We start from the raw sequence: 11,783 nt of genomic DNA, 5'->3' as shown, positions 1-11,783 counted from the left end.
AGGCCGAGGCAGGCAGATCACGAGGTCAGGAGATTGAGACTATCATGGCTAACACGGTGAAACCCCATCTCTACTAAAAATACAAAAAATTAGCCAGGCATGGCGGTGGGCGCCTGTAGTCCCAGCTACTTGGGAGGCTGAGGCAGGAGAATGGCGTGAACCCGGGAGGTGGAGCTAGCAGTGAGTCAAGATCACGCCACTGCACTCCAGCCTGGGCGACAGAGAGAGACTCCGTCTCAAAAATAAAAATGTCAAAGAGACATGGGGAGCTCAAGCTCATCCTCAGTTTCGAGTCGAGACGGGTGGATCACGAGGTCAGTGAGATCGAGACCATCCTGCCACGGTGAAATTCCCCGCTCTCTACTAAGAAATGGGAACTAGGCCGGGGCGGCGCCAGGAACTCAGGGCTGGAGCTGAGGCCGAGACAGGTGGACCCGGGAGGAGGCTTGCAGTGAGCTGAGATCCTGCCAGACTCCAGCCTGGGCTACAGGACAGAGCGACTTCGCCTCACAAAAAAAAAAACAAAAATCGAAACTTAATCATGCACTTTTGAACCCTAAGAATTACGTTGAGTCTTGAAGAAAATGGGACTGTGTGATCTGAGCCATGCAGCATGTAACTACAACTTCTGCTTATAGATTATAGATTAACTCTCCTGTTCTTGCTCTGTAAATTGATTTAAAAAGACTAAATGGCATCAGCATTAAGATCTCCCTTTTAGATTGCTGACCTTTCCTCTATTATAATCTTGCACCTAAATCAGACCAGATAGTGCAAAAGACCCCGTGACTGTTACATCCTCTATGTGAATGTTAAATACACCCTTCCCAAAAAGACTACTGCCTTGACAAATCAGATTACTGTTAACTATGTACTCACGTTGTGTGAAATATGTGGAAACTCTGTCAAGCTTCCCAAACCTTACCTGTATAAATGATCCCCAAACTTCCTCACGTTGGAGTGCTGATTTCTATTCTTTGGAATCTGTGTTTCAGGGTGGCCGTCCTCAAACTTTGGGCTAAACTAAACTCGACATTTAACCATATTTCCTGAATTTATTTATTTAGGGTTGACGTTTTGATGATCCAGATGGGATCTGAAATGGAGTTCCAGTGACCTTGCCACTTTTGACAATCAGAGCCTTTGTACTGTAACCGCAAAGGGGTCTTGATCCAGACCCTGAGAGGGTTCTTGGATCTCACCCAAGAAAGAATTAAAGCAGGCAAGTCCATACAGTAGAGTGAAAGCCAGTTTCTTAGGAAAGTAAAGGAATAATGGAATGGCTACTTCATAGAGCAGCCCCAAGGGCTGCTGGGTTTTTGTTGTTGTTGTTGTTGTTTTTGAGATGGACTTTCACTCTTGTTGCCCAGGCTGGAGTACAATGGTGGGATCTCGGCTCACCACAACCTCTGCCTCCCGGGTTCAAGCGATTCTCCTGCCTCAGCCTCCTGAATAGCTGGGATTACAGGCATGCACCACCACGCCCGGATAATTTTGTATTTTTAGTAGAGATGGGGTTTCCCCATATTGGTCAGGCTGGTCTTGAACTCCCAACCCCAGGTGATCCACCCACCTCGGCCTCCCAAAGTGCTGGAATTACAGGCTTGAGCCACTGCGCCTGGCCAGGTTTCTCATTTTTATGGTTATTTCTTGATGATAAGGTAAACAAGAGGTGGATTATTCATACCTTCCCTTTTTATTTATTTATTTTTATTTTTATTTTTTGAGACGGAGTCTCTCTCTGTTGCTCAGGCTGCAGTACAGTGGCGCGATCTCGGCTCACTGCAAGCTCCGCCTCCCGGGTTCACGCCATTCTCCTGCCTCAGCCTCCCGAGTAGCTGGGACTACAGGTGCCCGCCACCATGCCCAGCTAACTTTTTGTATTTTTAGTACAGATGGGGTTTCACCTTGTTAGCCAGGATCGTCTTGATCTTCTGACCTCATGATCCGCCCACCTCAACCTCCCAAAGTGCTGGGATTACAGACGTCAGCCACCATGCCTGGCCCATGCCTTCCCTGTTTAGACTGCCATATATGGTAACTTCCTGATGTTGCCATGATCTTTGTAAGCTGTCATGGCGCTGGTGGCAGTGTAGCAGTGAGGACCACCAGAGGTCACTCCCATCACCTTCTTGGTTTTGGTGGGTTTTAGCCGGCTTCTTTACTGCAACCTGTTTTATCAGCAAGGTCTTTAGTGCTGACCTCCTATCTCATCATGTGACTAAGAATGCCTTAATCACCTGGGAATGCAGCCCAGTAGGTCTCAGCCTTATTTTACTCAGCCCCTATTCAAGATGGAGTTGCTCCGGCAGCTACCTGATTTATGAATTGTTCTTTGCTCAATTACACGCCACGAAATTTAATATGTCCAGAGTTCTCCCTTTAACAAAGTTTAAAGTGAAGAAACTTTAGAATGAAATAAGATTAAAAAGTCATTTCTTGGTCCCACCAGCCACATTTCAAGGGCTCAAGAGCAGCAGGTGACCAGGCATGGTAGCTCACGCCTGTGATCCCAGCACTTTGGGTGGCCAAGGCAGGTGGATTACCTGAGGTCAGGAGTTCCAGATCAGCCTGGCCAACATGGCGAAACCCCATCTCTCCTAAAAATACAAAATTCAGCCGGGCGTGGTGGCGCATGCCCGTACTCCCAGCTGCTTGGGAGGCTAAGACATGAGAATCGCTTGAACCCGGGAGGCAGAGGTTGCAGTGAGCCATAATTGCACCACTGCACTCCAGCCTAGGTGACAGAGCAAGACTCTGTTTAAAAAAAAAAAAAAAAAAAAAGAGGCCGGGCGCAGTGGCTCAAGCCTGTAATCCCAGCACTTTGGGAGGCCGAGACGGGCAGATCACGAGGTCAGGAGATTGAGACCATCCTGGCTAACACGGTGAAACCCTATCTCTACTAAAAAAAAAAAATACAAAAAACTAGCCGGGTGAGGTGGCAGGCGCCTGTAGTCCCAGCTACTCGGGAGGCTGAGGCAGGAGAATGGCGTAAACCCAGGAGGCGGAGCTTGCAGTGAGCTGAGATCTGGCCACTGAACTCCAGCCTGGGTGACAGAGTGAGACTCTGTCTCAAAAAAAAAAAAAAAAAAAGCAACAAGTGAGAAATTCTCTTGGACACTCAGACAACTCTGCTCCCAATGAATCTTCAGAGCCTGAGCCAGTCTCACTCATCGTTTTTTGTCTTTTTAGCTCCATTTGATTTTATTTTTAGAGACAGGGTCTCGCTCTGTCACTCAGGCTGGAGTGCAGTGGCACAATCATAGCCCACTGTAGCCTTGACTTCCTGGACTCAAGTGATCCTCCCATCTCAGCCTCCCAAGTAGCTGGGACCACAGTCATGTGCCTCCATGCCCAGCTAATTACAAAATTTTTTTTTTTAGAGACGAGGTCTCTATGTTGCCCAGGCTGGTCTCAAACTCCTGTTCTTAAGTGATCCTCCCTCCTTGGCCTCCCAAATAGCTGTGATTACAGGCACAAGCCACCACACCTGGCCTGACTCATCTTTGTAGAGTAATTGGTGCCAGCACTTTCTCTCTAGGCCTGCTTCTGATTCTTTTCACACTAACTTCTCACCCTGTTCAGAGATGAAAGAGGTAGGCAGTGTTTGCCACCCTTGCATTAGGAGGGAGTCTTTAGTTTCTCAGAGTAATACTCCATCCCTAATAATTGGTGAAGGTTGATGTAGCCATCATCAGAAAAAATCCAGGTGCAAAGGTCTGCCAACATTGACCACAGTAAGAGCAAAACTGCAGAACTTCACTTCTTAAGCAGGCTTTTGAAACTGATCAACTTTCTTTTTTTCTTTCTTTTCTTTTCTTTCTTTCTTTCTTTCTTTCTTTTTTTTTTTTTTTCTGAGGTAGGGTCTCATTCTGTCACCCAGGCTGGAGTGCAGTGGCGCAATCTCAGCTCACTGCAATCTCCACCTCCCAAGCTCAGGTGATCCTCCCATCTCGGCCTCCTGAATAGCTGGGACCACAGGTGTACACCACCAAACCCAGCTAATTTTTAGTATTTTTTGTAGAGGCAGAGTTTTGCCACATTGCCCAGGCTGGTCTTGAACTCCTGGACTCAAGCAATTTACACACCTCTGTCTCCTAAAGTGTTGGGATTACAGGTGTAAGCTACTGCACCCGACCCACACTGGTCAAGTCTCAATATTCTGAATATAAATTCCAATTTATCTGGCTTATTCATAACATCACTAGATTCCAAATTTCTGGTGTCATAAATTTGATTACTTTCATCACGAGTTTCAGCATGATTCTGGGTCTCTTCCAGAAGAAGACTGGACCAGGAGCAGTGGCTCACACCTGTAAGCCCAGAGCTTTGCGACGCCAAGGTGGGAGGATGGCTTGAGTCCAGGAGTTCAGGACCAGCCTGGGCAACATGTGAGACTCCCATTCCTATAAAAATCAAATTAAAAAACAAAAAATATGGCTGGCTGCAGTGGCTCATGCCTATAATCCCAGCACTTTGGGAGGCCAAGGCAGGCAGATCACAAGATCAGAAGATCGAGACCATCCTGGCTAACACCGTGAAACCCCATCTCTACTAAAAATACAAAAAATTAGCCGGGTGTGGTGGTGCGCGCAACCAGGCTGGTTCATCATGTTGGCCAGGCTAGTCTTGAACTCTGAGCTCAAGTGATCCGCCCATCTCAGTCTCCCAAAGTGATGGGATTATAGGTGTGAGGCACACTTCCTGGTCAACTTTTATTTTCTAAAAAGACTACGGGAGTTAAGAAAAGGGAATCGCCGGGTGCGGTGGCTCACGCCTGTCATCCCAGTACTTTGGGAGGCCGAGGCAGGTGGATCACCTGAGGTCGGGAGTTCAAGACCAGCCTGACCAACATGGAGAAACCCCGTCTCTACTAAAAATACAAAATTAGCCGGGGTGGTGGCGCATGCCTGTAATCCCAGCTACTCAGGAGGCTGAGGCAGGAGAATCACTTGAACCCGGAAGGCAGAGGTTGTGGTGAGCTGAGATCGCGCCATTGCACTCCAGCCTGGGCAAAAAGAGTGAAACTCTGTCTCAAAAAAAAAAAAAGAAAAGAAAAAAAGAAAAGGGAATCATGGTTTTGGCCAGACCCTTGCTGGCCTCTGGTTTTTAGTGTGTAGAATTGTCAAGAGGAAACTTCTCAGTGCAACTGCATCACTGGGGAGATGCAACCAACCCCACCGAGAAGCGTGAAACACTTTTCAAAGAAAATTGGACAAAGTGCCATGTAGACATTTGAGTTTGAAACATAGATTAAAGTAGCAATGAGGTTTTACCAGTCATCCTTATAGCCAATGGGGATGACTAAAGTTCATTCCTTCTGTGAAATCGATTGAAGTAATGTTCGCGCCCGTTCATTTTTCCCGACAGCAGCTCTTCCTCCTCTTCCTCGCGGGCCTTCTTCATTTCCTCCTTGGCCTGTATGGCATCCATCTCCCTTTCTGGACCCTGGAGAAAGAAACAAAAAACATAAGCCCCACCGGGCATGGTGGCTCAGGCCTGTAATCCCAGCACTTTGGGAGGCCGAGGCGGATGGATCACGCGGTCAGGAGTTCGAGACCAGCCTGGCCAAGATGGTGAAACCCTGTCTCTATTAAAAATACAGGCCGGGCGCGGTGGCTCAAGCCTGTAATCCCAGCACTTTGGGAGGCCGAGACGGGCGGATCACGAGGTCAGGAGATCAAGACCATCCTGGCTAACATGGTGGAACCCAGTCTCTAAAAAAAAAATGCAAAAATTAGCTGGGCATGGTGGTGTGTAGCTGTGGTCCCAGCTGCTCGGGAGGCTGAGGTGAGAGGATCACTTGAACCCAGCAGGCAGAGGTTGCAGTGAGCCAAGATCGCGCCACTGTACTCCAGCCTGGGTAACAGAGCAAGACTCAGTCTCGGGGAAAAAAAAAAAAAAAGCCCCAGAGATTATGCTTCCATGTGGCCAAATGCATGTCAGTACTCAGGCGGTCCCTGCCTTCTAGAAGCCGCCTCACCACCTGGGATAGGCTGAATAAGAACAGCCTGTAAAGATTTCATGTCCTGGCCGGGTGTAGTGGCTCAAGCCTGTGATCCCAGGACTTTGGGAGACTGAGGCAGGTGGATCACGAGGTCAAGAGATCGAGACCATCCTTGCCAATATGGTGAAACCCCATCTCTACTAAAAATACAAAAAGTAGGCCGGGCGTGGTGGCTCAAGCCTGTAATCCCAGCACTTTGGGAGGCCGAGACGGGCGGATCACGAGGTCAGGAGATCGAGACCATCCTGGCGAACACCGTGAAACCCCATCTCTACTAAAAAATACAAAAAACTAGCCGGGCGAGGCGGCGGGCGCCTGTAGTCCCAGCTACTCGGGAGGCTGAGGCAGGAGAATGGCGTAAACCCGGGGGGCGGAGCTTGCAGTGAGCTGAGATCCGGGCAGTGAGCTGAGATCCGGCCACTGCACTCCAGCCCGGGCGACAGAGCTAGACTCCGTCTCAAAAAAAAAAAAAGAAACCGCCGCCAAAAAGTAGTTGAGTGTGGTGGTGCGTGCCTATAGTCCCAGCTACTCATGAGGCTGAGGCAGGAGAATTGCTTGAACCCAGGAGGGGGAGGTTGCAGTAAGCCAAGATCACGCCACTGTACTTCAGCCTGGAAACAGAGCGAGACTCCGTCTCAAAAAAAAGATTTCATGTCCTAATCCCTGGAACCTGTCAATATTAACCTTATATGGGGCCAGGCGCGGTGGCTCACACCTGTAATCCCAGCACTTTGGAAGGCCAAGGCAGGTGGACCACCTGAGGTCAGGACTTCGAGACCAGCCTGAGCAATATGGTGAAACCCCCTCTCTACTAAAAATATACAAATTAGCCAGACGTGGTGGCATGTGCTTGTAGTCCCAGCTACTCGGGAGTCTGAGGCAGGAGAATCGCTTGAACCCGGGAGGTGGAGGTTGCAGTGAGCCGAGATCACGCCACTGCACTACATACAGCCTGGGTGACAGAGCTGGACTTCATCTCAAAAAAAAAAAGAAAAAAAAGTTTACACAAATAAATTAGTGATGTAGGAAGAGTTAATCACATGCTTCATACCTTGGTTTCGCCCCAGGTGGCCTTGCCAAAATTATCTGCATACTCTTCATCATCTGTGATCAGAAAGTTATCGAAAATAGTTCCAGATCTCACCTGCAGATGAAAATAAGGCCTTCATTTTTATGCTTTTACTCTTTATTATTTGTTTATTTTTCATTTCTTTTTTCCTTTGGAAATATATGAAGCTCAGGTGACATTTTTTATTTTTTAGAGATGGGGTCTTGCTATGTTGCCTAGGCTGGATTTGAACTTCTGGGCTTGGCCAGGCGTAGTGGCTCACACCTGTAATCCCAGCACTTTGGGAGGCTGAGGCAGGTGAATCAGTTGAGGTCAGGAGTTCAAGACCAGCCTGGCCAACATGGGGAACCCTGTCTCTACTAAAAATACAAAAATTACCAGGTGTGGCGGTGCATGCCTGTAGTCCCAGCTACTCGGGAGGCTGAGGTGGGAGGATCACTTGAACCTGGGAGGCAGGGGCTGCGGTGATCTGAGATCGTGCCACTGTACTCCCACCTGGGTGACAGAGTGAGACTCTGTCTCAAGGAAAAAAAAAAAAGAACTTCCGGGCTCATGTGATCATCCCATCTCAGCCTCCCCAGTAGCTGTGACTACTACAGGCGTGAGCCACACTGTCCCTGGCTCCTAGGCCTTTATTATTGATGTGACAAAAAGAAACAGATGTATTTTGCTCAGTACAGTGTACCGTAACAGCAATTAGAATAGTAGGTGGTGCTTAAATCTATTTCTAGAATATCCTTTCCCTCTAGGGCACTGGTTCCTCAAACTTGGCTACACATTAGGATCACTAAAACTTTTTTTTTTTTTTGAGACTTAGTGTCGCTGTTCTTTTTTTTTTTTTTTTTTTTTTTTGAGATGGAGTCTCGTTCTGTTGCCCAGGCTGGAGTGCAGTGGCGCGATCTTGGCTCACTGCAAGCTCCGCCTCCCGGGTTCACACCATTCTCCTGCCTCAGCCTCCTGAGTAGCTGGGACTACAGGTGCCCGCCACCACGCCCGGCTAATTTTTTGCATTTTTAGTAGAGACAGGGTTTCACCGTGTTAGACAGGATGGTCTCGATCTCCTGACCTCATGATCCGCCCGCCTCGGCCTCCCAAAGTGCTGGGATTATAGGCGTGAGCCACCGCGCCCGGCCCTTTTTTTTTTTTTTAAAACAAAGTCTCGCTCTGTCGCACAGGCTGGAGTGCTGTGGCGCGATCTTGGCTCACTGCAACCTCCACTTCCTGGGTTCAAGTGATTCCTCCCAGGTTCAAGTGATTCTCATGCCTCAGTCTCCTGAGTAGCTGGGACTACAAGCACGCGCCACCACACCTGGCTAATTTTTGTATTTTTAGTAGAGATGGACTTTCACTATGTTGCCCAGGCTGGTCTCAAATACCTGAGCTCAGGCAGTCTGCCCGCCTCGGCCTCCCATAGTGCTGGGATTACAGGCGTGAGCCACCATGCCTGGCTGGGATCACCAAAGCATTTAAAAACAACAACAACAACAACAACTCTCAGCATTTTGGGAGGCTGAGGTGGGAGGATTGCTTGGGCCCAGTTTGAAGCTCCAGTGAGCTAGAATCGTGCCTAGGTGACAGAATAAGACCCTGTCTCAAAAAAACAAAACAAAACACACACACACACACACACACAAACTAAAGTAAATTTAAAACCAAATGACCTGCCAAAGCTCCAGGCCGATGGCACCAATGTTCTCAAATTCCGAGAGGTCATACTGTGTCAAATAGTTGGTATTCTTCATTTTATGGTGGAGCCAGATGTCTTTATCAATACCTTCTGGTTTCAGGCCATCCTGCATCAGAAAAACCATATGAGGTGGTCTCAATGACATGGGCAGGGGAGGGGCATCCCTGGGGCATCCCTGGCATCATGCAAAGTGGCCACACACCTGGTACGGGGGCTTCTGGAGCATCGACGCCGGCCAGTCCCCATCCAGTTCACCATTCCAGTCGCTCTGCTTGCTGGCACTGGCGTCCAGAAAATGCTTCTCCCAGTCCTTCAAAGACAGGTAAGGAAAAAGTAAAATCAATCAGATGCTCATATATTTGCTGTTGTTGCTTCTGTTTTTGTTTCTTGAGACTAGGTTTTGCTCTTGCCCAGACTGGAGTGAGATAGCGCAATCATGGCTCACTGCAGCCTCAATCTCCTGGGCTCCAGTGATCCTCCTGCCTCAGCCTCCCAAGTAGCTGAGACTACAGGTGCTCACTGCCATCATACCTCGCTACTATTTTTTTTTTTTTTTTTTTTTTGGGGAGCCCAGTGCTCACTCTGTCCGCCCAGGCTGGAGTGCGTGGCCAGATCTCCAGCTCACTGCAAGCTCTGCCCCCCAGGTTCACATGCATTCTCCTGCCTCAGCCTCGGTAGCTGGGACTATAAGAAACCCACCACCTCGCTTCCGTAGTTTTTTGTTTATTTTTGGCTGAGGCGGGGTTTCCGCCATGTCCAGCCAGGATGGATAGAATCTCCCTGACCTTGTGATCCGCCCATCTCCAGCCTCCCCAAGTGCTGGGATTACAGGCTTGAGCACTTTGGCTATTTCAGCTACTATTTTTATGTTTTTGTACAGTCAGGGTCTCCCTCTGTTGCCCAGGCTGGTCTCGAACTCCTGGGCTCAAGTTATCCTCCTGCCTTGACCTCCGAACTGCTGGTATTACAGGCATGAGCCACCGCACCCAACCAGATGCTCAGATTTGAGAAAGGAAATTATTAGATGCCAAGTGGCAGGCACAGGCTGGTGACCCCTGTCCCAGTGTCCCCTTCCCTTCTTCAATTTGGTCGTCAGGAGGCCAAGTGCTTGGTGCTTCCAATGCCACTGAGGACTTCAGGGCAATACCACACTGCCTAGATTTTTCTCCCTAACCTGCCATATGACTTTATTTTCACTCCATGCCCATGGAGGGCAGTGGTGTGGAAAACTTCAAGTAGTGGCTAGAGTGAAAATGATGGTGCAAAAAGCGATGACAATGGCCAGATGTGGTGGCTCACGCCTGTCATCCCAGCACTTTGGGAGGCCGGAGTGGGCAGATGACTTGAGGTCGGGAGTTCGAGACCAGCCCTGTGCTATGATGAAACCCGTCTCTACTAAAAATACAAATTAGCGAGGATAGTGGGCGGGTGCCTGTAATCCCAGCCACTCCAGGAGGCTGAGGCAGGAGAATCACTTCAACCTGGGAGGCAGATGTTGCCGTGAACTGAGATTGTGCCACTGTACTCCAGCCTGGGCAACAGAGTGAAGCTCCATCTCAAATAGAATAAATAAATAAATACTCTCTTTTTTTTTTTTTTTTTTTGAGACAGAGTCTCCTCTGTCACGGCTCAGAGCTGGAGTGCAGTCAGCGATCTGACTCACTACAGCTCAGCCTCCGGGTTCACGCCTTCTCACCCTCAGCCTCGCAATTGCTGAGACTTCTGGCGCCATACCGCGCTAATTTTTAACCATTTTAGTAGGGCGGGGTTTCACCGTGGTCGATCTCCTGACCTTGTGATCCGCCGCCTCGGCCTCCTGCAAAGTGCTGGGATTACAGGCGTGAGCCATAAGCCCGGCAATAAATACTCTTTGGCTGGTCTGCAGTGTGTGCTCTGGGAAGCCATTTGTGCTACAATATTGCCATCGTGGCTACCAGCCATGCAGCAATGGTCCAGTAACTGGGTACTTACAAACTGTGTTTGTACTTTCTAGAGTTGCCCAGGAAAAATTCACACCTGGGCTTTGTTGTCTTTAGTCGCTCCACGTCAGCCGATTCTGCCAGGGATGACTTGCTTCTTTAGTGATGTTAAGTTCCAGTGCATTGCTCTATGCTGCGGTTCAATTGACTGACCATCAATTTTCCGTCGTAAGAAAGATCTGGTCTTAAAATTAAGAGTGTAAGAGGTGTGTGAAGCCATCCCAGCCTGCACATTTTAAGGGGAAAAGCGTAAAGGAATTAAGCCCGGCGGGCAGCGGTGGCTCCGCCTGTAATCCCAACCTTTGGGAGGCGAGGCGTGAGATCACAAGGTCAGGAGATCGAGACCATGGTGAAACCCGTCTCTACTAAAAATGTCACTTAGCAGTGGCGGTTGTGAAGCCTGTAGTCCCCAGCTACTCGGGAGGCTGAGGCAGAGTAAGTGAACCGGGGCCGGAGCTGCAGTGAGCGAGGTCGGCGCCACTGCACTCCAGCCTGGGCGACAGAGCAAGACTCTGTCTCAAAAAAAAAAAAAAAAAAAGAATTAAACCCTCAATTTCTTTTTTTTTGAATGGAGTTTCACTCTGTTGCCCAGGGTTGAATGCAGTGGCGCAATCTCATGTTACAACCTCCACCTCCCGGTTCCAGCTAATTCTACTACCTCAGCCTCACAACTGGGATTACAATTACCACCATACCCACTAATTTTTGTATTTTTTAGTGAGATGGTTTCACCATGTTAGCTAGGCTGGTCTCCAAACTCCTGATCTCAGGTGATCCACCCACCTCGGCCTCCCAAAGTGCTGGGATTACAGGCATGAGCCACCCCGTGACCAACCCTCCCATGCTTTAATGCAAGTCTAAATATGCAGTTTATTTTTATTTGTTTATGTATGTATGTATTTATTTATTTTTGAGGCCAGTCTCACTCTATCACCAGGCTGGAGTGCAGTGGCTTGATCTCGGCTCGCAAGCTCCACTCGGAGTTCAGCCATTCTCCTGCCTCAGCCTCCCAGAGTAGCTGGGACTAAGCAATACGTAACA

At 48.9% G+C, this 11,783-nt stretch overlaps 1 protein-coding gene across 1 annotated transcript in view; it reads right to left on the bottom strand.

Moving 5' to 3' along the window:
• Nucleotides 1-5,230: 5,230 nt before the first annotated feature.
• The window catches only part of CALR3 (calreticulin 3), a 21,386-nt gene continuing 14,833 nt past the window's right edge, over nucleotides 5,231-11,783 (bottom strand). The window contains exons 5-8 of the mRNA XM_031659049.1: nucleotides 8,966-9,073; nucleotides 8,738-8,869; nucleotides 7,059-7,151; nucleotides 5,231-5,448 (exon numbers count right to left, since the gene is read on the bottom strand). Of these exons, the coding sequence (XP_031514909.1) occupies nucleotides 5,305-5,448; nucleotides 7,059-7,151; nucleotides 8,738-8,869; nucleotides 8,966-9,073 (477 nt within the window). The 3' untranslated portion in view covers nucleotides 5,231-5,304. The remainder of the gene's footprint in view (nucleotides 5,449-7,058; nucleotides 7,152-8,737; nucleotides 8,870-8,965; nucleotides 9,074-11,783) is intronic.

This window comes from Papio anubis, chromosome 20, assembly GCF_008728515.1.
Source record: "Papio anubis isolate 15944 chromosome 20, Panubis1.0, whole genome shotgun sequence".
Classification (NCBI taxonomy): Eukaryota; Metazoa; Chordata; class Mammalia; order Primates; family Cercopithecidae; genus Papio; species Papio anubis.
This window is presented reverse-complemented; position numbering and strand designations above follow the sequence as displayed.